This window comes from Typha angustifolia, chromosome 7 (genome assembly GCF_048772165.1).
Source record: "Typha angustifolia cultivar Huaian chromosome 7, ASM4877216v1, whole genome shotgun sequence".
Taxonomy (NCBI): domain Eukaryota; kingdom Viridiplantae; phylum Streptophyta; class Magnoliopsida; order Poales; family Typhaceae; genus Typha; species Typha angustifolia.
The window spans coordinates 12,602,343-12,629,418 of NC_133245.1; the positions used below are offsets into that span (position 1 = coordinate 12,602,343).

The 27,076-nt window shown below is 36.1% G+C and overlaps 1 protein-coding gene across 1 annotated transcript in view; it reads left to right on the forward strand.

Moving 5' to 3' along the window:
* LOC140762515 (uncharacterized) overlaps positions 1 to 26,143 on the forward strand; it is a 35,996-nt gene extending 9,853 nt beyond the window's left edge. The window contains exons 5-18 of the mRNA XM_073100377.1: positions 4,411 to 4,455; positions 7,287 to 7,486; positions 7,662 to 8,156; positions 8,372 to 8,468; positions 8,579 to 8,773; positions 8,866 to 8,955; positions 9,838 to 9,900; positions 10,015 to 10,089; positions 12,721 to 12,771; positions 14,263 to 14,340; positions 17,148 to 17,282; positions 22,380 to 22,487; positions 22,625 to 22,690; positions 25,542 to 26,143. Coding sequence (XP_072956478.1) covers positions 4,411 to 4,455; positions 7,287 to 7,486; positions 7,662 to 8,156; positions 8,372 to 8,468; positions 8,579 to 8,773; positions 8,866 to 8,955; positions 9,838 to 9,900; positions 10,015 to 10,089; positions 12,721 to 12,771; positions 14,263 to 14,340; positions 17,148 to 17,282; positions 22,380 to 22,487; positions 22,625 to 22,690; positions 25,542 to 25,616 — 1,773 coding nt within the window. The 3' untranslated portion in view covers positions 25,617 to 26,143. The remainder of the gene's footprint in view (positions 1 to 4,410; positions 4,456 to 7,286; positions 7,487 to 7,661; positions 8,157 to 8,371; positions 8,469 to 8,578; positions 8,774 to 8,865; positions 8,956 to 9,837; positions 9,901 to 10,014; positions 10,090 to 12,720; positions 12,772 to 14,262; positions 14,341 to 17,147; positions 17,283 to 22,379; positions 22,488 to 22,624; positions 22,691 to 25,541) is intronic.
* The last annotated feature ends 933 nt before the right edge of the window (positions 26,144 to 27,076 follow it).

Sequence of the window (27,076 nt, forward strand, 5' to 3'; positions counted from 1 at the left end):
CCATGGTCAGTATGGAGTTTTCTAGTCTCAGAAAGAAGTTAGTGTCTCGATGTTTGGTAGATAAGTTTATATCCAATTTAAATATTTTATTAATATGTTTGATGCGCCCAGGCACTTCAAGTGTTTTATACGAAAGAGAGTTTGATAGGTTTTGACCCAACAAAACCCGATCAAGCAATACCGCATCAAGATAATGGTGAAAATAAAGAATAAAACAAACCCCAACCCCCTAGCTAGACTTGAGAGAAAAGAAAATACTTTTATTGCTTGCCCTAAGTCACATAAAATAACTTATATATAGCCTCTCAATCAGACTAGTCACTTAAGTAAAGAAAACGAGACAAAACTTAATCAAACACAAAATTAGTGTATTGTAAAGCGGCCATTATAGCCGCTTTGGCAGAGCGGCACGCCGATCGCCCTGCCAACAGGATTGGTAGGCATCCATTGGCGATCAGACTGCCTAGGTGAACTTGGCGGGCTGAGCGGCCTTGATAGTCTCCCTCTCTCAATCATCTCTGAGCGGTGGCGAAAAGTCGATGGCGACAAGCGAGTGTGACCAGCTGGCAGCAAAGGCTTGAAGACATTGAGCGGCAGCGGCAAGCAGAGGCAACAAGCGGTGGTGGCAAGCGGATGGCGATGGCAACTGGACGATGATTTTGTTGAAGCTGTGGATTTTTGATAGCTCATCTCCGCCACTTCTTTTTCTTCTTTTCTTTCTTTGTGACATCGGAAACCACCCACATTTTTTTTGTTTTCTTTTTCTGTGCTTTAATCGGTGGGAAAAAGAGAGAGACCACATGGGAAAGAGAGAGTGGTGGGAGAGCGAGTATGTTGGAAAAGAGAAAAACGTGGAAAAGAGAGAGTTGTGGGAAAGAGAGGCCATTTGGGAAAGAGAGAGTGGTGGGAAAGAGAGTCTGACTCATGTTAACATTGGAAACTATTAAGGCACCAACTATTAATGCATTATAAACTACCAACTATTAGTGCATTTAAAAATACCAACTATTAATGCATTTAATTTAAGATCATTGGTAAGTTATTATTAAGATGTTCATGAAATATGTATACATATTTGTGCATCATAAATTTATAATCTATTATTTTTATGGTCATGAATAGCACTATTAAAATTTGATAAATACTATATATATATATATTATATCATATAGAATTTTTTTTATATATTAAAATTGTTAGATCGTCTTGCGACCGCCTTCCGCCTAGGCATTCGAACGGCTTGGGAGGCATTTTGACACATTGAAAATTTTCTTAAGCAAATTGGACTGGAGTTCGAACGTAAGGAAGGTCATTCGAATGCTTCCAGTGCCCTTTTTACTCTTAGGGGTTGGCGTTCAAATGCTAGGAAGGTTATTCGAATGCTCGGCTCAAGATTCATCCGTTCCAATGAATCTTCTCCTCTGCCCACAGTTAGACGTAGTCTCATTGATACGTAGACTGGAATAGAGTAATTAGACCTCCATTCCTATCACTCCTCTCCTTTCTTCTTGAAGACAAACCTTGGCCTCAAGGTTCAAATGTAGACCTTGCAACTTTAGCTCTTCAAAGTTTTCCCATGTAGCATCCTTCATGGCAATTCTTCCTCTTTATCGGCAGCACTGTGTAATATCTGAACCATCTGACCTGGATCCCATAGGTTTCACATAGCAGTTGGCAGTTCAATTGAAGTCGTCCCCATCTTCATCATTTATCATCAAAAATGCTGTTGCTTTATGACTCATCATCAACTATAGTGAGTCTACTTGTCCTATCTAAAGGCTCACCCGTACATTCCCTTGCAACATATACTTCTTTCCTACCGTCTCTAACTCCATTGTTAAACTTTCATAGTTAAAGGCAATTGTTCCCAAATTTTATGGCCATCGCACCCCCAAGACAATATTAGAGCCTTGTAATCTCAAGGGATATATATTTACAAAGAAGCAATAATCTTGTAATCTAATCTCTATGCCACGACAAATCTTTTTACACTCCAAATTTATTTCCATTAACTACCAGAAAACAGTGTAGTAGGCTCTATTTTACTCTGAAGCTACTGGATGATCGACTTCCTCATAACATTATGAGTGCTGCTACTGTCAATCAATGACATCGACCTTCCTTCCAAAGATCCTGTAATCCAAAGGGTCCACGACGTCATACACCTAGATAACGCATGCAAGGTTAATTCTGATCGTTCTGCCACCTCTTTTAGGGTTGCTTTGGTAGTCTCCACATCCATCATCTCATTGAAGTCTGAATCGACTATGAGAATAAATAGTTGTCTTCTTCTCTACGTTGGTGTCTGCAGACGAACTTCTCGTCACAGTTGAGACACAAGCTTTTTTCCCATCATTTCTGCATTTGCTCTAAGCCATACAATGAAAATTATTACTCGACGGAGCTGTAGGCTATAACAATGCCTACCGGTCGAGCCCCGTTGGGGTTCTCGCAAGTAGTGTTGAGGTTAGCCTCATAGTTTTGCACAGAAGCCCCGCTTGGCCCTATATTCGCCTCCCCCTCATAAGTCGATCCTCGTGCATCGTGCTAAATCCATGGCATGAGATATTGTTTGTGGCTTGAAAAATTTTACTTTCAGTTGTATTTTCTGTCGTAACCCTTCGATGAAGCAACTCAACAGCATTGATTTCGGCCATTTGTAGACTCTTGAGGCTAGTTTCTTGAAGTCGTTATGATAATCACCGACATTCCCCGTCTAATGTAGCTTCTTGAAGGCCTTGTCAAAGTTATCATGCTCATACCGCCCAGACCTGGATGTTAGTCCCTAAGTAAACTCGTTCCAATTTGCCAATGAGTTCATTTTCTTGAACCATTGGAATTATTGCAAAACTTCATCTTGAAAGCGAAATGTGGCAAGCCTAACCCTTTGGCTGCATACCTTGGTAAGCGAAAAAATTTTGCCTTAAATATCTACCCTATAAGATCTTCACCTGAGAATTTTAGAAAATCCAAACGAGTGATTTGGGCTGAACTCCACCAATATGGCATTCTTCAAACCCCTTTGCTGGAGCGGTTGTCGACCTCCTTTCCATCCTAGCTAGCATCTTCGTGATACAAAGTATTTGATCCTTCATCTCCTCTATGTTGGTATTCATGGCTTGCATGGCCTTCCCATGCTTTGATTGTTTCATAGCCTGCTGATGAAGAGACAATTCGGAGACATCGAGATGGTCCTCGGTCGATGTAGCTCGTGTCTTCGACATCCATCCTAACCTTGTGGTGACTTGAAAAAAAAGTTTTATTGGTCGGCCAGAGATGCTCTAATACCAATTGATAGGTTCGAACCCGGCGAAACCCTATCAAACAATACCACAAGAAGATAATGGTGAAAATAAAGAAGATAACAAACCCTAGCCCTCTAGTTAGACTTTGAAAGGGAAAATTTCTAGGTGAATCGAACTAGCATTTGAACGCTTTCAGTGCCCTTCGCTCTTGAGTGCTGGTGTTCGAACACGGGGAAGGCCCGTTCGAATGCTTGGCTTAGGATTTGTCTGTTCCATTGAGTCTTCTCAGCCACAGCCAGACATTATCCCTTTTGATGTGTACATTGGAGTAGAGTGATTAGGCCTCCATTCCTTATCAGAGTTGGTGATTTCAATGATTGTATTGTTTCTATAATGATATGTTCACCATTTCACAAGATTATCTTTTTCGTTATTCTATATTAGGGAGTAGTATTCTAGATTAGAACTAGAGTATTGATATCCTAGATTAGAAATACTATTCAAATTATTTCACACATAAGCCAATCATAATTTTACCCTTGATTTGACTACAGTTATTTTTAAAATACTCTCTCCTCTCTCCTACCACCCACCTATTATTCCACAAAAGTTTTTGCTAAATTTTCTCACCCAATTTTCTCTCATTATACCATCAACATATCTCATTGTCTATTTATAAATATATATTGCATATCTATATAAAGTGATGCATACCTACAAATATGCATTACATACTACAACAAATGAGAACACTTTAATTTAAATTTATATGTCAAATTAAGGGCATTTTAGTAAATTTTTACCTCTTATTATATATTTTACCTCTTATTATATATTTTACCTCAACTTTATGTCACATTAAAGATAATTATTATATCACTATTTTAGATTACAAGTAAATATTAGAATATCCTACTCTAGATTAGAGGTAGAATTTTTAGGAATAAAAAATCTAGAATAGCTAGTCTATATTTTCCTTAAATCATGAAGTGAATGAGGATTTAATGATTACAGTATATTATATTTTCAATGAAAATCTTTTTGTTGCTACTTATCAGTAATAGGAACTTTTCTGTTATAAATTACACGTCAATTCATATTTTATATCTGCAGTTCTGACAGGAAGACTGGTAAGTGCTAACTATTTACATCCATATCTTTGTAGGAACATCTGGCCCGAGATGATCTCTCATTTGTCTTCTGTTTGAAGGTTTGTCTTGAATTCTTTGGAGAATGCTACATTTCTGTTGTTGAACAGTCATGGAATTTAGATTATCATTTTTTGCAGAAATAGACTGAAATCGATTGAGAGAAACTACTATAGATCATTGAAAGAACTGTTTAGTGGTACAATGCTATCTTCTTCTAGATTGTTCTAAAAACGATTCTCTGTCTTTGCATTAGAACAATTTACTTTATTACACTTCTTTAACCATTAAGTGCTTATTCATGATTTCGTGAATGAATTAAGTGAAAAATAAAGTTTCATTATTGTGAAATGGTATTAACATTTCATCAAGTTAGTTTTTGTTGAAACTGGGAACTGATATGGATCCCTAAGTTTACTTGATTTGTAGATTCAATATCTCAACAGTTAGGTGAATTAGTTAGTCTGGGCATCGATTAGTGTGTTGTGAAGGCTTGCCATCATATCTTGAATTTGCAGGTTCAGGTTATTGAAAAGTACCTCTCCAGGAATGAGGATAACAAAAATATAGCTTGCCCGACCACATTTGCGGAGCCTCATTATTTGGAAACTCTTTTTTTAACCTTCATAATTTAGGGTGGCAAGTAAATGTTTTAGAGTAGAACATTCCTGTGCTATGCATGTGGACTTGTATGAGTCTGCATGTGCCATGCCAATGTCTCATTATTGAGGATAAGAAAGATATCGCTTGCCCTACCACATTTTCAAAGCCTCATTATTAAGAAACTCTTGTTTTTTAACCTTCATAATTGGGGTGGCAAGAAAATGTTTTAAAGTAGAACATTCCTGTGCTATGCATATGGACCGGTATGAGTCTGTATGTGCCATGCCAATGTCTTATTGGAATGCTACATAAAAATAGCTTCATACTCCCCCAAGTTGCCCTTTCTTCCGATGCAAAAGCGACACATTCAGCATGCCACATGCTACTCATATCATCACTTTAATAGGGCTTTTTATTAGGAATGTCTACATAACTGCCACTAAAAACTTTCAACATATCCTAATTGCTATTACATACTTCAAAATATCATAACTGCCAGTTAAACCATTATGATTAGTTTTTACAGTAATATTCCTAACATATTATTATTCAAGTCAACAAACACATGTAAATGACTAAAACACTCTTGTTTCTTGAAGTTTAGAGTTTGAAATATTTATCAATGACTTTTATCTCACATAAAAGAAGATATTTTTTGTTGTGCTGTGATATTAGGTAAAAGTGGGACAACTTTTAAACCATTTTAAGCAATTTATGCAAGGGAAAAGTAGTCTTTTTTGAATCTAAGTTTGGTTTTAATCATGATATGTTAGATTTAACTAAAGATATGACATTTTTGAAAGAGCACAATGATTTCTGTGTTAATTATGATATTTTGAAGAATGTAGTGGTAATTATGATATTTTGAAAGTTTTCAGTAGCAATTATGTAAAAAACTGTTATTAGTACTAACTTATTATTATTATAATTTCAAGACTTGTAAGCTACCTAGATCGATAACGGAGCTAGCATTTCCCTATTCACTGTACCACAATGGACCACTTAACGGTGCTCACCAGTTTCTTGATTCCGGCACCATCACTTCCCCTCAGAAATTTGGAACAGCTTCCCATATGGGGCTGGGGGGTTTATACTTGGATTCTTCCCTCTGTTGTTTTAAACAAAGATGGTGTGTCTAAATATTTTTAGTTTACCTCTATTTTTTACATGTTTTATTAGACAGGATAGTCCTTACTTCTATGAGTTAATTTAGTAATGTAGTTCAGGTTTGTCCAAAAATGGATGGAAGAGATGATATGATGATCTATTTGGTCAATTTCAATGCAGTTATATACTTTCATATCAGAATATGGGACCTTAATAGTGATCTTTCTTAGAGACAGGCATTTGCATTCTCCTGTGGACCTGTCTGGTCATCTTACAGGAACTACTCATGATTGCCATAATGGAATGGCATGAATGCATGAAACTACAATGGGCGCTTCAACTGCTGATGGCCCATTGTGTTCTAGAGTGGAATCCATACTTGTCGGTAATTATTGGCATATTTTTTTTTTCTATTATTACTAAATGCCAATCCCAAATAGTCTGGGCCAAAACCTTGGTTATTCCTTTGTTGGGCTTCTATTACACTAAACACTTCCAGTTATTTTAAGACAGCCTTAGTATCTGAATACAACTAAAATCTTGTGCTTTATGGCTGAACTAAATTTTAGAACAAAGCAACTAAGCGAGCGATGACTAGACGAGAAAAAATTGTTGATAAATGAAGGTGTCACGTTGACACATAGCGGCCTTGAAATTTCCTATTGTATTATGTTTAAGACAACCTTACTTTCAATAATCACCCAAACCATCGTACATTGATTGAACTAATTTATTGAACAAGGAAAGGAAGGGACGCATATAAGTGCATCATGTTACTTTTCTATTTTCACTTGCTTTTATCTGATCAGATCAGTAATCATTATTTTTATTACTTTTGCTTCATAAACAAGTAATTCAATGCTCAGAATAGTGTTGTTCATACTCTTTGATCTTGGCTGATGGTAAAACTCTTTTTGGTTGTTAAGAGTTACTTTGTTGTGGCTTTACTTTCCCTGATGTAAAATATCTTATCTTCCTGTGGCCCCTCAATTACAGCTACCTTTGATTTTGTTGCTATGTGTTGGCACTTGTGGTATACTGTGATTCATTCATGTCATCATGCTCTCTGAAACTATGGTGAATTTTCCACAACATAATATGGCAATGCGAGCTTATACATATATCCTTATACCTTTCTTTCTAATTATGTTCCTTTTCATTAACATTTTTAATGACTCTTCAGGTCTCAGATAATGCTACATTATATGGAATATGCCTTCATGTCCAGGAGATAGTTCAGAGAGCACCAGGTATTTTAGGTGCCGTTTCACCACTAACTCATTCTTCTTACAAGCCGAGCCGCTTTTTGGTTTCTGCACCACGTTGTTACTGTTTGCTTACAAGAGTTCCCTTTTTTGAGTTGCACTATGAGATGCTGAACAGGTTAGCCTCTATTAGCTTTTAGTCATCTTCTCATGGGTTAACATGAAATTATGTCCTGCCTTGTATTTCTTGTTCATAACTACAGATGTATGTACACATTTATGGACTTGGCAGTCAATCTAATGTGCTCATGTTTTACCGTCTGACATAAATAATGGTTTTCTTTTATGGGCAGCATAATTGCACAGGAGCGCCTTGACAGGATAACGCAGTTTGTTAATGAAATCACTCTTAATGATTCGGTACCCCATTCAGTTGCAGAACATGATCAACTGGATGAAGATTTTGATTCCCCTGAGAGGCTCTCGTGTAATAACTGGACAGGATTTGCGATACCTGTTGAGAGTGTTTCAGGTCTTATATCTTCAGCAGGAGTTTCCTCTTACAGGGATGTTCCACCAATTTCCTTAAGGAATTGGGAACCTCAGTCTCCTGAAAGTGTTTCTAATAGTGAAGCTTCAGATCTTGGTCATGTGAAAGAACTGGACAAGGAAATCAGAAAATCTTGGCAACAATTTGATGAATACACATCAGAAACCTCAGAATCCCGATGCGATAGTTTTGAAAGAGTAAATGGAACCTTTGAGAATGGACAAAATTCCCCAGAAGTTGGCACAATGTATAGTTCTGTCAACTTAGAGCGTGTTGAAAGCATGGAATCTTTACAGAGGTAGCAGAATCTCCTTATCTTTTTAGTGCAATTTTTTTTTTCTTCATGTGTGATTTCGATGGATCTTACTCTTTTACTTCACCACTACAGTTTTGCTGCTAGCATTAGTTATCAGTGATTTTCCCAATCCTTGGTTTTAGATAGTAAATGTGGATTATGCTCTCCGTTCTTTATGCTTTTCACATTGATAAATACATTTAGATGGTCTTGGACAGTTCAGTTAGAGGTGCTGGATCAGATGATGAAGATGATGAATTATGTTCTAAGCATGAAACAAATATTGGTGATGAAAAAGTGATGGAATGGGCTAAGGTGCTTTCTATTTCTTTTTTTTTTTTTTAAAAAATTTAGCTTGGGTAAATGTGGTTTTTTCTCTTCCTGATTAATTCCATATTTTGTCTTACTCACTTTCTTCTTCATAGGCACACAATAATGAACCTTTGCAGATTGTCTGTGGCTATCATACTCTTCCTCTGCCACCCCGGGGAGGTGAAATAGTTTTCCACCCTCTCGAGCATTTGCAGCCAATTAAGTACTGCCGACCTGGACTATCATCTTTGGACTTGGGAAGTACTTTTCCTCACTATAATCGGTACTGTCCTGCAGAGGCTAATGAGGTAAATATTCTGTAGGCAATTCATGTGATAAGTTCATACTCTCAAATAATTATGTGAAACTGCTAATTATGGATATGGAATTCTCCAACAAGGTGAATGCACGCTTAGCAGCTGCTGAAGAAGCTTTTGCACTCTCTATCTGGACTATTGCTACTATTTGCCGTGCTCTATCTTTAGAAAGTGTAAGACCTTCTCTGACTTCTTGGTGTTGTCTTTGGTATATAGTGATTGCCTTTAACATCTAAACAAAATATTGAGTGTAGTTGTACTTTCTTTTTTGGGGAAAATACATTTTACTCTCTTGTAGTTTGGTCAAAAATCAAAGTACCCAATGAACTTTCATTTGGTACTTAACCCCATAGTTAACCTATCTGCAACTGTTATTTTTTCTGTCCAAAGATAATAGTGAGGCTAATTTGCTGTCAAAGATTGTCAAACTTTTGATATTTTTGCACTTCACCTCTCTTTTTGAATGTTTGCAATCTTGAAACTTTAGAGATGAGAGGAATTTGGGCGAAAAATATAAAACTCATAATTTTGGCAGAAAATTATATTTTCAACTGATTATTGTAAATTAAAAGGAGCATTTTATCTGATACTAATATCAATGGTTGTTGGGCAATTAGAATAGGTCAGAACCATAAAAGGGTTAGTGTCAGAAATAGAAGTTCGGGAAGGCATTTTGAATTTTGGCTCAATCACAGGGGTTAAAAAGATGTATTTTACCTTATAGCTTTTCTTTTTCTTTATCTCTTCCTAAAAGAATTTATTTGAAATTTTCAATTGGTTCTATACTTCTGTCTTTCATATGCTGCAATACCTAGTCTGATAGCTTATATCATATAATCTGGAGTGTAGTTTAACTAATATCATTTTGGTATACCAAGTTCAGGATTTGTTTCAAAGCATCAGTTACACTTTTTCTGTAAGCTGATTAATATTCATTATTAGGATAATTGGCCCTCCTGAAATTTATCATGAGTAGTGATGGTACTTTCAATTTATTCATTCTTGTTTTGAGATAAACTTTAAATAGTTAGAAGAGCTTATGATTCATCTTTCAGGTTTTGGCACTATTTGCTGGAGCATTATTGGAAAAGCAAGTGGTTGTAATATGCCCAAATTTGGTATGTGACTGTCATTAGGATTTAGTTTCTGGAATAGTGCATCCTTATGGTTTATTGATCCATTGACTATTCCTTTCTGATTCAAGTGTTTTTTGCCTTAACCAATAAGTGCAGGGTATACTATCAGCCATTGTTATGTCAGTTATTCCTATGATCCGGCCATTTGAGTGGCAGAGTTTGTTGCTTCCAGTGAGTTTTAAGTTATTACATTAATTAACTAATTTTTTACATTTGGCTTTAGCTTTATGTTTTTTGTGCCACAAACCATGTTAGAATGTCATCTGACTGATTTTTTATTTTCAACGAAGTATGTTGCTTCATGTCTAACTTTTGGACTTCAGATGTCACACTTTTAGAAATCAATAATAGAGGATATACTGTTATAGTATTTACAACCATACAAAATTATGCAAAGATGAGGATAATTGTGATGATCGATAGAAAATTGACATGAGCATAGTCCTCCAGTCCTGAAAAAACGGTGCAGTGCAAAAGCTGCTGACCTGCTGCTGGATTGGGCTGTTTGTTGTTCGCTCGCATTTAAAAGGTCATAATAACTAGAGGGAGGTAGTTGATGGCTAAGTGCTGCTTTTGTTATTTGGTCATGCTGGATAGAGTTCTATCCATGCTGGGGTAATTTAGAAGTAAAATTTTTGTTACTAATCTTATCCAGCAATCCAGTGTTAGTCGCCAGAGGTGGCAAATCTAGACCCCCAGACAAGATATTGTAGCTGTTGAGGTCTAACAGCAAAATTTACTCATCCAGATGTGCTTGCATGCCCCTAGTTACTACTCTAAATTACGCTTTGTATCACACCTGGGCCCAAGGTGGATAATCCATGTACCACTATCTTTGGGAATTATTAGTGGCATGGATGGCTGTGCCGGCGGCATATTGGCACGTGGCATAAAGGGCGCCGCATGGCACCCTTCCTAATAGTTCTGCCACTTGCAATCGACTTTGTTGTCGAGCTACCTGTTGCCGATCACCGTCGCCCGAGCTCGCGTCAGGTGCCGTAGCTCGAGAGAGGAGGAAGAGAGAAAGAGAGAGAGAGAGAGAGAGATCTAGATTCGCAACTTTAATTTTTAATCGATAACCTTATCTCTCTCTCTCTTTCTATCTCTCTCGATCTCTCGATCTCTCTTCCTCCTCCCTCATGTTAGGGCACTCGATGAGCTCAAGCGAAGGTGAGTGGCGATCGGCGACGACAACGGTGAAGGTGAAGGCGAGTATCCTTATTTTTTTCTCTTCTCTTACAGCATGACTGGTAAGTGCTACACATGTGCTGGGCCATGTCGGTCGGTGGTCAGCATAGTCCGTGCCTGTGGTACGGTCATCATTGATTAGTGGTCATGTCAAAGTAGCTGAGGATGCAAATAAAGAATTATTGATATAGGAATATTTTCATGTCATTAGAGGTACATAAATGTTCTATCGAGAATAATAGTGAAATGGAACTTATCTTACATAAATTGTGCATGTTCTATGTTAAATAAATGTGATATTTGAACCATGTCGTACTTTTTTTGGAAAATACTAGAGTTTTGTATATATCCTGATATGGGTCAACGATACTGATTTTACAGATAACATAAAGCATATCTGAGTAATGCTATGATTAAATCGATAGTCTGAGCTATTAAAAAGTCTGCCACAAAGATGAATCATCGCTATACTCTATAGCTTCTTTAAGCAGGCTAACACTGTTGAAGTGATTGACCATGGATTTGCAATGCTGTACCTCATTTGTTTATTTCATATCCTTCACTCCTTACTAAATGCCTTGTTTTTTCATCCAAGCTAACATTATAAGAAAAAGAATTCTCATTAAAGTGCCAGGTTATAGATGTTCCCAACCCCTAGAAACTTATTGATCATTAATCATTTCACGATGCTTTTCTTGTTTCCCATCTCTAAGACAAATTAATGTCTGAATAGGTTTTCTCTTTTCTTTCAGGAAGATTGGTGTTTGTTTGAACTCCTAATGAAATTATTTTGCTCTACTATGTTATTGATTTTAAACATAATAATATGCTAACAAACTCATTTTTCTTAATTTTCTTTTTCTTATTAAGGACAGAAAGGATAATAACTTTTAAAAAACCCAGTTGATATATCTCAAGGTGAACAAGTTGCAATTTCTCTTTAGGGTAAATGATAAGGGTGAACAAGAAAAAAATCATAATTATCTCACTCTCATCAAGCTGTAATACTAGTTCAGCATTGTACAAGTGGAATTAAATGCTTGACTCAATTTTTGCATCTGATCACAGATAAAGATGCTAATATAAAATGAATATGCAGTAAAATCATAATAGCATTTTCCCAAACTGTTACTAAATTTCTGGTTTTGTTAATATTTTGTGAAGTCAGATTTTGTGATTTTTATCTTATCTGACAGTTGAGAGTACCACTATTTGATTCTAATTCTCATTTGCACGACAAATGTTATCTTAGAAGCTATATATATTTACTCACATATAAATGTGTATCTATGAGAGATTTGAGTTACCAGAATACTTCACTCACAACGTACTTTGTTTTGCATATCTGAAAGGTTCTAAACGATCCTACCCTGAAACAGTACACACAATAAGGTTGCCAAATTGTGGATGCATGCAGTTTCATCTACTTTCTTACCCAGTATATAGAAGTCCCTGACCTCAGATCCTTCACCTCTCCTTTTCTTAAATTTTATGTCATTATAGGTTTACTCTTCTTGTTCGCATGAATTCTTATATGAATTTATCTCGAGGTTCTCTTAGGACTGATTTTGTGTTTTTCACAATACGGAATATATGATAATTTTTCCTTTTCAGGTTCTACCAAGGAAAATGCTTGATTTCCTTGAAGCTCCAGTTCCTTTCATTGTGAGTATTTTTTTTTTCTTTTGAAATTTTGATTTTGTTTATTATTATCTCTATAAAACTTATGCATTGCGTATCTTATGAAAACAACTGGATTTTTGTATATTCATATGGGAACGATTTGCAATGAACTTCAATGTTAATATCTATATCATCGGAAGTATAGCTAACTTCATGAAATTTAATGTATTAAGACCATCTTTATGTTGAACCCTTTGTCCGTTTGTTTAACTCAACATGTTAGAAGAATTACTTTTCCTTTCTTTAACTTATTTTGCATTAGCTTTACTAAAGATACTTCCATACCCCAAAATAAAGTATTTGAAGTTGGTCGATAAGTGAATCTTGAAGTCATTTTTTAATATCCTTAATTTTTTGTTTTTTTCTTCTGTAAGTTCTATTCTGTGGGTTACTTCCTTCAGTGATTAAATTATACCGCTACAGATTATTAAATGCTTCTATAGCAGATGATTACATGCTAGGCAAGGAATAGTAGTATATTCTGTTTTTAAATGTACAATCCTCAGAAATTTGCCATATGTTGCTAATAGCTCATCTTGTCCATACGAAGGTGATTTAATATAATTATTAGTTTCAGCTCTTCCATTCATTCCTTTATTTGAGCCAATATCATTTTCTTTATGTTTCTATGAATTTCTTTACAACTTACAGGATTTAGATCATCAATGGAATTTCTTATTAGGTAGTAGGTACTATAATGCTACTAGCAACTGCTTTAACATGTATAATTGTATAGATTGCGCTGATAGATGTTTGCTTCTCAACATTGATGTCAGATATGACCCACTCACAGCATTAATTAGTGCAGACTTCAGAGGTTCATTGACATATTTACTGTGGGCCATGAGCTAATTAGCAAGCCCAAATAAGCATCTGTGTAGTATTATATCCATATCTGCAATCAGTGCCCATGCTTCATAGGGGCTGACTTGGAACTACCTGTCCAACATGGTCCATGTGTTAGGTATAAATAAATACATTGATGGGTAAAGTCAGTGCCGGTACCTGTTAGCTGGATGACTTTAGTTCTCATTAAGAATATTAATTCCTGGATGGTGCCTAATGGCCGATTGACTGAGCAAATGCAATCCAACCGAGACAGTTGAAACTTGCTCATTTTAAGCTTTATTCCTCGTCGTACTAGTTTGTAACCTATTGTGATCTAACCAGTTTGTCGAACTAGTCCTCTGTGTGAAATCTGATATTTTATGAGGTTCAGTCAGTTTAGGGTTAGGCCATGAACAAAATGGTGCATTGACAATTGGCAAATGTTGCCCTGAAATGCTGATGGCACTTCATACTTTACTATGATTATTGCCTTTCATTGTACATGCATATTAGAAGTCCACTCGATTTTCTTCAGTTATCTTACACCCCAAGACAGACACTTGAAGCTGCCTCCAGGACAATTTCATGTGAGGTGTATTGGTGTCAAGTGAATATTACAAACTAATGTTCTTATGTGCTTGGCAGGTCGGTATACAGCATAAGCCAGCTGATTTTAAGATGAAAACATCAAATTTAGTGCGCATTAACGTCAAAAAGGACCAGGTGAGCGGGATCCAGTTTGTGATAATACCATCTCTTTTATGTCTTGTTGGGTTGTGATAATGTGAATTCTGCTGTTCCTTTCTTGAAACTCTGCTACCTATATGTTGCTGCTGTTTTTTAAGGTCCTAATTGACTCCATTTATTATCATGAGATGCTTTTAAAATGTTAAATGATCTCTACATGCTTAGTGACCTTTTATGGAAAATGGTATATTAGAGTTTAGAACTATACATAAACAAGTCCCGATAATGAAATAGAAATCGTCAAATCGATATACAGAACCATGCATTTTGTTTTGAAAGATAATTATGAACTGTTCCTAAAATCCATAAAATTTTAGCCTTACAAAACATGGGTTGTTGTGTCAGCCATCAAGGTTGGAACTGGCCCATATGTATTGCACCATTATATTGTTGGCTGTGATAGAACGAGAGTATCTTGATATTCTCGCATGACCACCTATTCTTGTCATGCCAGTCTTTTGTTTGTCTATGTCATCTATGCTGATGATGTGCCAGATAGTGATGGTTAAAAGAAACTCGTGCCACTAGCTGGCAGACCTTGTTGGAAAGCTCCAAGTATATTTGTCATGAATGGCTGACTATGAAACATGGATACTTCATTTGGGTGTCGTATTTGATATGGATATAGCTCCAATATGGCACCGATGTGTATTGAATACGACTGAAAGACTCCACATAAAAAATTTAATTTTTAAGTTTTTCTAATACGGTGTGGATACGTCTCAATATGGCACCTGCAACGGTAGTTAATGGCTAGGATATGTTTTAAAGTTAGTTTTGGGTTTTGCGGGTTGGCTTTAAACATAAATCTCCACCCATTAATCCAATTAAGTACCCATTAAGGTTTAAATAGAACTAAATTGGAAAGTTCTCGTGTTATGAATTGAGAAGAGGAAAACCCGAGTCTTTGTGTTCCTCTCTCACACTTCGATTGTGGAAAGCTCACACCACTCCTCCCTCATGCTCCGACGGTGGAAGGTTCACGACGAGCAACGATGGAAGGTGTGCAATGAGCAATGGTGTCCTCCCTATCTCTCTTTGCTCTTTAGTATTATCCCTCTCTTCTCTCCCTCTCTCTTGCTCTACAAGTCCTCCTCTCGCCTCTCCTCTCCTTTAGTTTTACTATATATTATATTGGTTTGCATTATAATGCAAACATATATTTTTAATTAATCTATTTATTGACATATCCTTGTCGTATCTGTATCTTCTTTTGTAAGGATTTGTCGTATCACATTATCCGTATCCTAACACATCTGTATCCCGTATTCGTACCCATATCTGTGCTTCATAGATATCTAATAATATTAAGTATTTTTCCAATAAGAATTTGTTCAATATCATATATATATATATATATATATATATATATATATATATATATATATATATATATATATTAATTTTAGCCTAGCTGAAGATTGCATACACATCATTGTTGAGACCAACGATGGTTGTGTCACAGGCATGGACCGTGCTGGTTGGTGGCCGGCATGGCATGTGCCGCGGCACTTGCCGGTTGTGCCGTAAGAGGAGAAGAAAAAAAAACGAGATACTCACCTTCGTCGTCGTCGACTGCTGCTTGTCACTCACTTGCCGTCGCCGCTCGCCGATCGTCGTCGCCCGAGTGCATCGGGTGCCCTAGATCCGGATCCGCAACTTAAGTTTTAACTGATAACCTTATCTCTCTCTCTCTTGATCTCATATTCTCCCTCGGGCTAGGGCACTCAACGCGCTCGGGCGACGGCGATTGGCGACTGGCGACGGCGATGGTGATCGGCAACGGGTAGCTCGACAGCAAGCGGCGGAACTATTAGGAGGGGTGCCATGTGACACCCCTCGTGGCGACGGCGATGGTGATCGGCAACGGGTAGCTCGACAGCGAGCGGCAGAACTATTAGGAGGGGTGCCATGTGACACCCCTCGTGCCATGTGCCAGTACGCTGCTGGCACGACCATCCATGGTTGAGACGCCTTTTATTTTGTATGTCATAAGATGCTATTTTTGTCGTTTGCTGCATATTGGATGCTGCATTTTTTGAGAACAATATCATGCACACTTTCCTTATAGTCCTTGTTTCTTGTTTTCTTTTCTCTTTTTGTTTAAGGACAAGAATAGTGTTAACTTTAACCTGCTGTAGCCAACTTAAGAGCAGAGAAATTTTTGATATTCCTGCAAATTGTGCTTCCAAGCTAATTTAGGAGGCAATTAGAGATTCTGGTCCCAGGCCCGGATAAAAGGTGATGATGTTAAACACTTAAACATATAGATAGCTTGTGGTGATGCATTAATCAGGAAAACCATGAAAGTGGATGCTTAGATAATGTGTTGTAGCCAACTTGATACGGCATACTTTGTATGCCATTCAGATTCTTACAAAGAATATCTAGAACTGTCAGTGCATTCTTCAGGATTATTTCTAGGTCCTCTGGTTTACTCTTTAAAATTCTCATAGAAAAAGTGAAACAATGAATAGTATTTAGAAAGGTAATCCTAAGATTGTAAATGAGCGTATGATTTGGTTGCCATATATATTTCAGATTTCGTGTCTAATACAATCATTGCTAGATATTATGTCATTCCAGACTTGTAAGCATTAACATTAAGTTTTTTGTAGAAACATTGCTCTTTGTTGGCAGTCAGCATCTTTTTGATATAAGCTCTACAGGAATTGTACTGTGAAAACAACATTTGAGATATTATTGCTTTCTAGTAATTCTGGTTTGTATCATTTTTCAGATGATTTGTTGACAGTGCCTGTTCTGTTTGTGAGATTATGCAGGTTAAGACATGTTCTTTGCCACAACTTCCTCGATACAGGGAGCTTGTTTCTGATCTAAGCCCTATCCATGGTAGACTCTCCTGTGAGAAGTCTGTAGCTAAAAGACATCCCATTTACAGATGCAGTGAAGTTCAGGTAGTTCCAAATTTGGCTCTTTTAAGAGTGCATCCTTGTTAAAATTTTGTCTTTTGCCCACTGAAATGCTAATGCATTATTTTGCATGTGGCATGTCAATGGCTTGAAGAAGGATTTTTTTTTGTTTTTTTTTTGTTTTTGGTAGTAGCTAATGCTTTATCATCAAGAGTAGCTTGGCTATTTTTTGCAATCATTTTGTGTACTTCCATTGGTATGCTTTGGTTCTGTAGTTCCCAACCTGTTTGTTTTTGTGCTGATTTGTTGACACTGCTGAGTGCTGCCTATATTTCTGTATGTCATAAAAGTTTTATGATATTTAATCTTTTCATATGCCGTCCATAAGTCCACTTCTCTATTTGTTGCAATATGAAAAAGAAAAATTCTTTTGGATGAACACTTCACAAATATGCATGAATAGCTGAGTATGGGTGTTTTAAGGCCACAAAATGTATGTTTTTAGATAGTCCGATCAACTGCTACCATAATAATGAATATCCTTGTGAGCTAGGAAATTCATCAATAAAATCAATCGAAATGTCCTCCCAAATTTAGTCTGGTATTGGTACTGGTTGTAATAACCAAGGTTTCTAGTATCATGATCAAGATTGGTATTGGTCGTGCGTAAAAATGATACATATTGGCCGCTTATACTAAATCGGACTATTTTTAATTACATAGGATTCTAAACAATATTTTAAAATGCAAAAAATTTTCTAAAAGTTTAGAAAAAATTATAGGAAAATAAGAAAATAAAAATTACTCTTTACATATTAAGCTTAAAAACTTAAAAATTATACTCATAATTTAAAATTTTAATTAATACTAAGTTAGCTCTCTTAAATTTCTCTAGTCTTTATCATCATAATTACCATAAATTTATGAATAATGATGCTTAGGGTTTGATACTCCAAAAAGTTATTCCAGCATACTAGTCATATTGTACAGATCTTGTTGTGTAACTTGTGTCTAAGGAGGATCATAACCAACATATAGATTTTTCATAACTAACATATAGATCTTATGTTTGAGAATACTAAGAATATTGAGGATAACATTTAGTATATGGATTTTATGATAACTCCAAACAATAAATACTCAATGCACCATAATTATAGAAATCAATATTTTCATGACGACGTCACTGATATGTATATACATCCTTAGTTTCTCTATCTTCAATATTTCTGCCTCCTAAATATTCCTCAGCAAATATAGATGAGATGATTTCACCACTAGGTGTATTATTAAGATTATGACCGGTACTGATAGGTATATTATCTCTCGCTGTCGAACGACTCTTTTAATCTCTACCCTTGTGGTTTCCCCTTATATATCATCTAATCATGGGTTATCTTTGTCATCTAATAATTTGCTCTCGATTTCTCTAATCTATGGAGTTAAAGGTCTTTTTTATCAAAAATATAATTTAAATCAATTAGTTGTTTATTTTCTGCCTTCTTAAATTTCTTTCCTTAATCTCATATCATAATGACAGAAAATTAATTTCTCTAATATTTTCATTGTTAATCGGTTGCGTGTTTTAGTATAGATTAAGGAGAAAGTAGTTTAATTTTATTCACAATGTAATGAAGACAGTTTGATTTAAAATTTTCTTTCCTATTAGTGTCAAATTTGGTGTTTTTTCTTATCCACAAATAGACTACTATTCAACTAGAGTACAATAAGATATAGCTGCAACTTTAGTAGTATTGAACTGCTAAGCTCTCAATTTATATCTCTTAACTTTTGTAAATTAAAAGTTTAAAGCATGCCTATCAGTAGTGTTTATATCTCTATATAGTTGTCTATTCCATATGAAATTAATCGTTTTCCACCACTTTCTATAACCTTAGCCCACATATTCTTTTGATTGATTATTTTGCTATGCCTATTGTTTTATAGAAAAAACCCATCTCAGATTTGTTATCATTGTCTATAAGTCATAATATTTTGATAAGAGGTTCAAATATTACGGTGACAGTTATAATATCATCCCAAAATATATTTTCAAGAGTCATATTCTTCAAACTTTACCTAGAGTTTTATCTTTAGGCTCAAATATTGCGGTGACCTATTCTCGCCCGTTTCGGGCGAGATCGGCTGATACGCCAGCCGAAACCAACCTTGTTCAAGATTAGGATCGATCAAAAAAGTGATCTTGGGTGGTTCTTTCTCATCCTCTAAAGGCTGCTTCACTAGTCTCTATTATATCGTCGAAGTTTGATTCGACACAGGCTATTTTTTTCCTTTGTATTAGTGTGATACAACTAGAGCTGGATCAAGTTGTATCAAGGGGAATAAATTTGTTTAGGATAAAATAAAGCTTTTTGTCGAAGGGCGTTTAAACGCAGGGGATCGCGTTCTAATGCACTATGTGAACGCATGTAGGCGTTCACAAATACAAAGAACAGGATTTGTGCATTCATTCGTTCAGACGTCTGTACGCGTTCGCAAAGACAGAGAACAGGAAATTCACATTCGAATAGTCTTGGGTGCGTTCGGACGCATCGCAGCGAGAGCACTTCATTTTTAAGGTTTTATTTCTATTGTTTGAGTCCAAAGGGTAGCTTCTAAGTATTGTGCAGTGCACCCTAGTTAGGTTATGTTATGAAATCATATTTTTTTCTCTTATCTCTCTCTATATCTCCCTCCTCTTCTTCCTTCTTGCCCTAACTTCTTATCGTCCCCTAGCCTTCATTAGTTAGATCCTTCCCCTCGTCTGTCGCGACCCTACTTCTTCTAGGAGCGACCTCTTCTTTCCCTTCATCATATTCCCATCTCTAATCGCAACTATTTCACATATCATCTTCTTCTCCCCTTCTATCACCATCAAGATCTCCCTTTAATTCAAATAACCAACCCAACCCTCATTGGTCCAGTTCATAACATGGTGTCCAAGGATGAACTTCTTGTTATAATTAAAGCATAAGCCCTTTACCTTTTGCTCTTGTATCTGCTCACAAGTTGAATTTCAGAAGACGTTACCGGCTGGAGTCATGGCTTGCATCGTGCCAATTGGTTAGTCTTCCGTCGGTCTGAATCCTACATTTTGTCTAGGCACAGTCGGCTTCGAGTTCACCATAGCAGTTAGTGTGGGTAAGATTCTCGTTCGATCCATGGCATGGGCTATAGTCTGCGGCTTAAAGGGCTTTAATAAGTTTCATCTCCAGTTGTATTTCTTCTCTGAGCTCTTTGATAAAACACGCAACAAAGCCAACTCTAGCCATCCGTAGACTGTCGAGGCTACCTTCTTGAGTCCTTCTGATATTTGTTAACGGTCCCTGTTTGCTGCAACTTTTTCAAGGCCTCATCAAACTTATCATATTCTGATGGCTCAAACTTGGACATTAATCCCCAATTCAACTCTTACCAATCTACCAATAAGTTCATTTCTTTAACCATTGGAACAATTGCAAGGCCTTATCTTCAAGTAGAACATGGAAACTCTTACCCTCTCTGCAGACTGCATCCTTTGATAGATCAACAATTGCTCCGCCTTAAATATCCAACCTATAGGGTCTTTGTTTGAGAACTTCTAAAAGTCTAAACGGGTGATACGACGTTGGACTCCCCTAATCTGGCGTCCCTTCACCCCTCTTGCCAGAGCGATTGTCAATTTCCCTTCCATCCTAGCCAGCACCTCCGTGATATGAAGCATATGTTCCTTCATCTACTCTATGCTTGTATTCATTGTTTACACAGCTTCCCATGCTCTAACTGCTTCTTGACCTACTGCTAAAGAGTCAACTCCAACGTATTGAGACGGTTCTCAATCGATATAGCTCATGTCATTGACATGAGTTGAAAAACAAAGTTCCGTTAACCGGCCACAGGCACTCTGATACCAATTGATAGGTTTCAGCCTGCCAGAGCCTTATCAAGCAACATCACAAGAATAATGGTGAAAAGAGATCACAGACCCTAGCCCCTCATTAGACTCTTGAGAGAAAAGAGAGATAAAAGGAAAATACTTTATTGCCTACAAGTCTAAGTAAACAACCTATATATTAATCCCTTAATCAAACTAGTCACTCAAGGAAGAACAACAAGCCAAAACCTAATCGAACCCTGAAATAAACCAACTTGCGTCCTTCGGGCATTTGAACGGCCTGGGAGGGCACTTGAACGCTTGGTGAACTGCGCAGGCGTTCGAACTATTCAAATACTTCCAAAGACCATTTTGCTCTCGTACTCTGGCTTTTGAATACCAAAGAAGCTGTTCGAACACTAGGGAGACCGTTTGAACACATCATCTAGAGGGCTTTTTTTTTTTTCTTACTTTAGGACCTTTTAACACAGTGAAGGCCATTCAAATACTCATTCCAAAGAGCCTTCATGCGATGCTGCTTCATCTTCTGCTTTTCCAGTAACTGCTCGGCATTCCCTCGCTTGATAAGTGACTAGGAATGATGCAGCCATACCTCCATTCCTATCACTATGAGAGAACTTTTCTGCTCAATAATGAGTTTTGCATATAAATTTGGAAATAGCCAAATTTTGTTCTTCTACGTGGCTACAACACTTTGCAGTGTGGTATTGGTATTATTAGCAGGCCTTATGGTAGTCAGTGTGATAATCAAATTATTCCATCAAATTTTGTTCAGTTCATTCCTTACAGAAAATGCTCCCAAGTAGTTACTGATGTGTTGCGCATTGCATCACCACCTCCTTGATTCAGTGAGAAGCAAAGGGTGGGGTATGAGGTTAATGGTGAAGGATCCTTAGTGATCTCGTGAAATAGCTGGCACTTGTTATTTGGTTGTTGTTGTCGTTGTTGATCTTACATTTATGCATGCATCCCTTTTTTCCCTTATTCTATTTGGCAAGCAACAAGTTCTCTTCAATGTTTTATGTTACTCTGTTTTTGTACATCTCGTTGGGCAGTCAATACAAGTTATAGGGAGTGTTGTACTGCATTCAGTATACATAACTATTATTTCCTCTGATCATGATCTTACATTTTGAGGGATTTGGTCTATTATGATGTATTCTGCCAAAACCTCTTCGTTCTTGTGTTGGTGTTTGAATTGCATGAGAGTATTAATCTTTTGCTTTACGTTTCATTTCTTATCTGAAAATGTATGAGTCAAATTGCAGGCTGAGGCTGCTGGGCACTTCCTACATGTCATGAAATGTTATTTGGAATCACTTTGTTCTGATTTACGCTCTCATACAATCACTGATGTACAGTCAAACAATGACAGGGTTAGCAATTTAAACTTGTACCACCTTCTTTCTTTCTGGATGTTATATTTCAGTTTGACCAGCTAGGAAGCTAGTGACATTTTGTTTTTCTATTTTTAAGCCTTTTTTTTAGTGATGTTTGATTGGTTATGTATTAGGTATCACTTTTACTTAAAGACAGTTTTGTTGACTCATTTCCAACTAGAGATCGACCATTCGTCAAGGTATTTTATTGATCTCAACCTTGAGCTCTTTTTTGTAAATTCTAATTCCTTCACAATTTATTTTGGAAAAGTAAGGGTAAATTACATTTCCATATGTCCTATTAGCACATTACGGTATAAAGAGAACATATACAATTTAACTCTTATACTATCCAAAAATGTGACACTACCCTTCTATAGGCGTGGAGATTCTTACATTTCAAATAGTTTAGGTGTTTTATTCTTCAAATTCATTATGATACTGAACCATTGCTCTGGGTGAATACGCAATTTACCCAAAATAATGCCATTTGCAGAAATCTTTCTTGTTCTTTTCTTATGAAATGCATTTCTTTTTGTTTTGTTGAAATTGTTCAATTTGGATGCATTGCATTCATTTTCCTTATATGTTATTTCCATGCTCTAGTTGTATCCATTCAGATACTCGTTGAATACTTTAGTGATACATGCCAGATGCTTCCTTTATGTACTTGGTTTTTTCTATTAAAAAGGAAGAAAGATATGGTTGGGATCTATTTGGATACTTATAGGAGCTTCTAAGATAGTTAAGCAGCACACCTCGGTGTTATAATATTTTTAATAAAATATTTAGGATATTTAGAGATGCTTTTCAATCTTTGGCATGTCAATCTTGAGTTTTTAGTTTAAATATATGTATTAAAACCTACATTACAGTATTTTCTTTTTAGATTATTTTTATAAATAACTTATTTTATTAAAGATAAAATAATAGTTAAATATAAATATTATTCAACATACAATATGATTGAATTATTCATTAAAACTAATATGAAAGATTGAACGCTTCATAATATAATCGAATACTCTATAATATAATTGAATACATGATAGCATTTAGTCCATAATATTAATTGATCATGCACTTCTCTTCGGCTCATAAGAGCGAGAATAATTTAATAATTAAAACTAATATCTAATTGAATATAGCATGACGAGGAGAATTAATTGATCATGCACTTCTCCCCTCTCTCTCTCTCTCTCCCTCCCTCCCCCTCTTACTTAGGTTCTTAGTAGCAGCAACACTGCACCAGCAGTAGTAAAGGTCGTCCTCAACTTGGTGCAGGAAGAGAAAGAGAGGGAATGAGAGGAACTAGAAATTGAAAAAAAAAAAAAAAAACTCGAGGTTACCGAAGGTTGAGGTCGTCGGATCTTTGTCGAAAAATGTCACCGGAAATCGAGGTCGTTGAAGATCTACTCGGGTACTGATGGAAGAGGTGAGAAAGAAGAGAAAAAGAGAAAAAGAAAGAGAGAAAAAAGAGAGAAAAAGAGAGAAAGAGAGGTAGTATTCGGCCGATCCTACTCGAGGTCAGCCGAAACGGGGAACCTGGGTTGGTAATTAATTGATATCAAAATATGAAATGTTGAGTCAAATCCTGTTAGGCCTACTTTGCCAATTAAATTAAAAAAAAGATTACCTCCACTCATTTAAATCAAATACACTTTGGCCATCTTATGCCCAGAAGTGAGAAAGGGTTCGAATATAAAAAAATATAAACCATTTTTATTTTAATATTTTAAGCATTTAGAGTAGTCAATAAGTTAACAGTTGTTAAGATCAAATAAAATTTTCATACTTGCGTTGCATCACGTGGAGGTTCAGTTTATGTTACAGTAAGTCTTGCTTTGATGGTAGAATTTGGAGCTGACAGTTTATGTTACAGTAAGTCTTGCTTTGATGGTAGAATTTGGAGCTGAGCAACAAATTTTGCCAGTAATAGAATTATACTGAATAAATCTTATCTTCCCAGCCTCATGCACTGTTAATATTTTCCCTACATAGGATTTAATGTGTCATCAATGTTAAGACATATTTAAGATCCACATATTATATCAATTGCTTAGTTGGTTACAGCCTATTAATGCACAGAACCTAGTTCTAACCTCGTTTTTCTAAGTCTAGAGTCTAGACTAACCAATGTTGAATTATAGTTTTAAGAGAGAGGATAAACCATCTTATTTAACTATTGACAGAAGACCATACTAGCATTTAATTTTGTTGTGTTGAAACTACATGGGTCAGGACAGCTCTTTACAACACTTACGCAGCCTGATAGAGCCCCTACTGAATACTCTAGGTATGGAAGAGTACTACGTTTATTTCTATTAAAGTATTAATGCTGGTATGTTTAGTACTATGTGCTAACTCCTGCAAGTTAGAATTGCAGTGGGTAATAGTTATGCTCTTAGTAGTGCTGGTACCTCATTGGCATGATATATCAAACAGCCAACTGATCATAATGTGTGAAAAGGACATACCTGTGATAAGGGCATGCCAATCTTCAAAGTCTGAGCCATGCTATAGTTGACCTAAATTTTCTCAATAAAAGGCTTGTTGATTCAGCTTTTGTGGCATACACAGTAAGTTTTTGAAGACTAATAGATGTTGGGCGATGTTATTTGGCCTTAAAACACCTAATTGCCCTTCTCTCTGATTTTATTATATAGAATGAGAATATCAATTAAGTACTGCATGAGTCTTCATGAATCTTACTTCGATTCATTTAGTTCATAGGTTGGATTACTTTCTTTCCTTCTTTTAGAGTGTACAGATATGATTACATGACAAGCTTATACCTTCACCCGTTGTCTACATCATGTCTTGGCAAGATTGTTTAGATATAGTGGAATACTGGCATTTACACAATTGTGCATTTGCAGAAACTCTCTGGTAGTGTAAGACCAATGGTCATTTGTGTTATTTATCTGGGCATAAAATCTGTAATTAGCTCCTTTCATTTTCCTTTATATGTTGTACTTATATGCGTTCACTTGAATGCTTGATCACTGCTGACTATGACTTCTGACCTTGTCTAAATGTTGACTGTTGCAGCTCTTTGTAGACACTCAACTATTCTCAGTCTTGTCAGATTCTCGACTTTCTAGATATGAGAATGAATCATCTTAAGTTTATCAGCATAAACCAATAAAAAGAGAAGTTCCTTTATGAGATTTAAGGGAGGCATGAACTCCATTGTGCAAGCATGAAACGGCTGCTGCTTGAAAGTAACTCATCAAACATTCACATTCTGTTGCTAGTTACTCAGAAAGGGCATTGTGCAAGGAAATTTTGCATGCTTATGTGGTAACGCCGCGGTAGTTCTAATGGATATTCTGCTGGCAGTGGTTGTCTTAGACCTTGTTGCAGCTAAAAGATATGCTGCATCCCCAATCTTTTTAAAAATGGGGCGATGTGGCCTTTCCGAATGAGACGTCGCAGCTTATTGAAAATCTTTTTACATGTTTCGTTGTTCTATATACAACATCATCAACAACAGACCAGAAGTCCCAATATTGGGGTTGGCTTATTCTATTTGATAAACTTCTCCAGCCGGTCAGGCTATCGGTCCTTTTTCTTTCTTTTGCATTATATGTGAATGAGTGAAAGATTTATAATGGCATTAGTGTTATTATTTCTTTAATATTTATTTTACAGTTCAGGTCTGCATTATATCGGATTCTTCACCATTTCATAATCGTTACAAAGTTTTCATTGTATTGTTCTGAGAAGAAGCACAAATTTTACATTGTATTATATGTTTGCTTGGCTGTTTGGCCTATAAGTGCCAAAGAACCTGGTCGGACCTTTTTTTGGTTGATTTTTTTCTGGGACAGCCGAGTTCTTTTAAGATTTCGTGGAAGATTGTGATAGTGTTCAGTAGTGTTGCAAAGAGAGACAGTAGATCTGAGCAAGTTCTTTTTCTATTTCTTCTTTTTTTTGTTTTGTTTGGAGAGAGAGAAGCAGCAGCTGAAGCCTAGTTACATTTTATTCGATGGTTAAAAGATACAGAAACATAACAAGAGAATTAATAGTAGTTACAAAGACGGTGGAGAAGAAAGCTTCAAAAAAAAAAAGGGAGTGGGAAGCTGGAAGGATTCAATAAAATAGTTTAAAATAGTGGTCAGTTTATGGTAAATTAAGATTGAGAAAATATGAATAAGAGTTCTTCAGATTGAGAAAATTGAGAGTTGATTCCTACAAAGTAGAAAATGTCAAAGATTGAGGGAGTTGAAAAAGCAGGGAGAAAAATGATCTTTATTATATCATATTTTGAATAAGACAGCAGTGTGTTATTACTCAGCTATATAAATACTTCAGAATATTGTGAAGTACGATAATAGAAACATTGATGATGACGATGTACATTCTTTATTGAAGCATAATATATTACCTGCATATGTGAAAGAAATTAATAATCAATGGAAATTGACGACCTGAGATTTCCTTGCGTGATTCTTCGAAGATAGATTATTTGAGGAAGTTTATGAAAAGGTTACTATTGTTTCTCTCTTATTTTATTCTCTCTTTAACATGGCTCAATGTTTTTGACCTTCTTTTATCCCATTTCAGAACATTATATTGTAGTT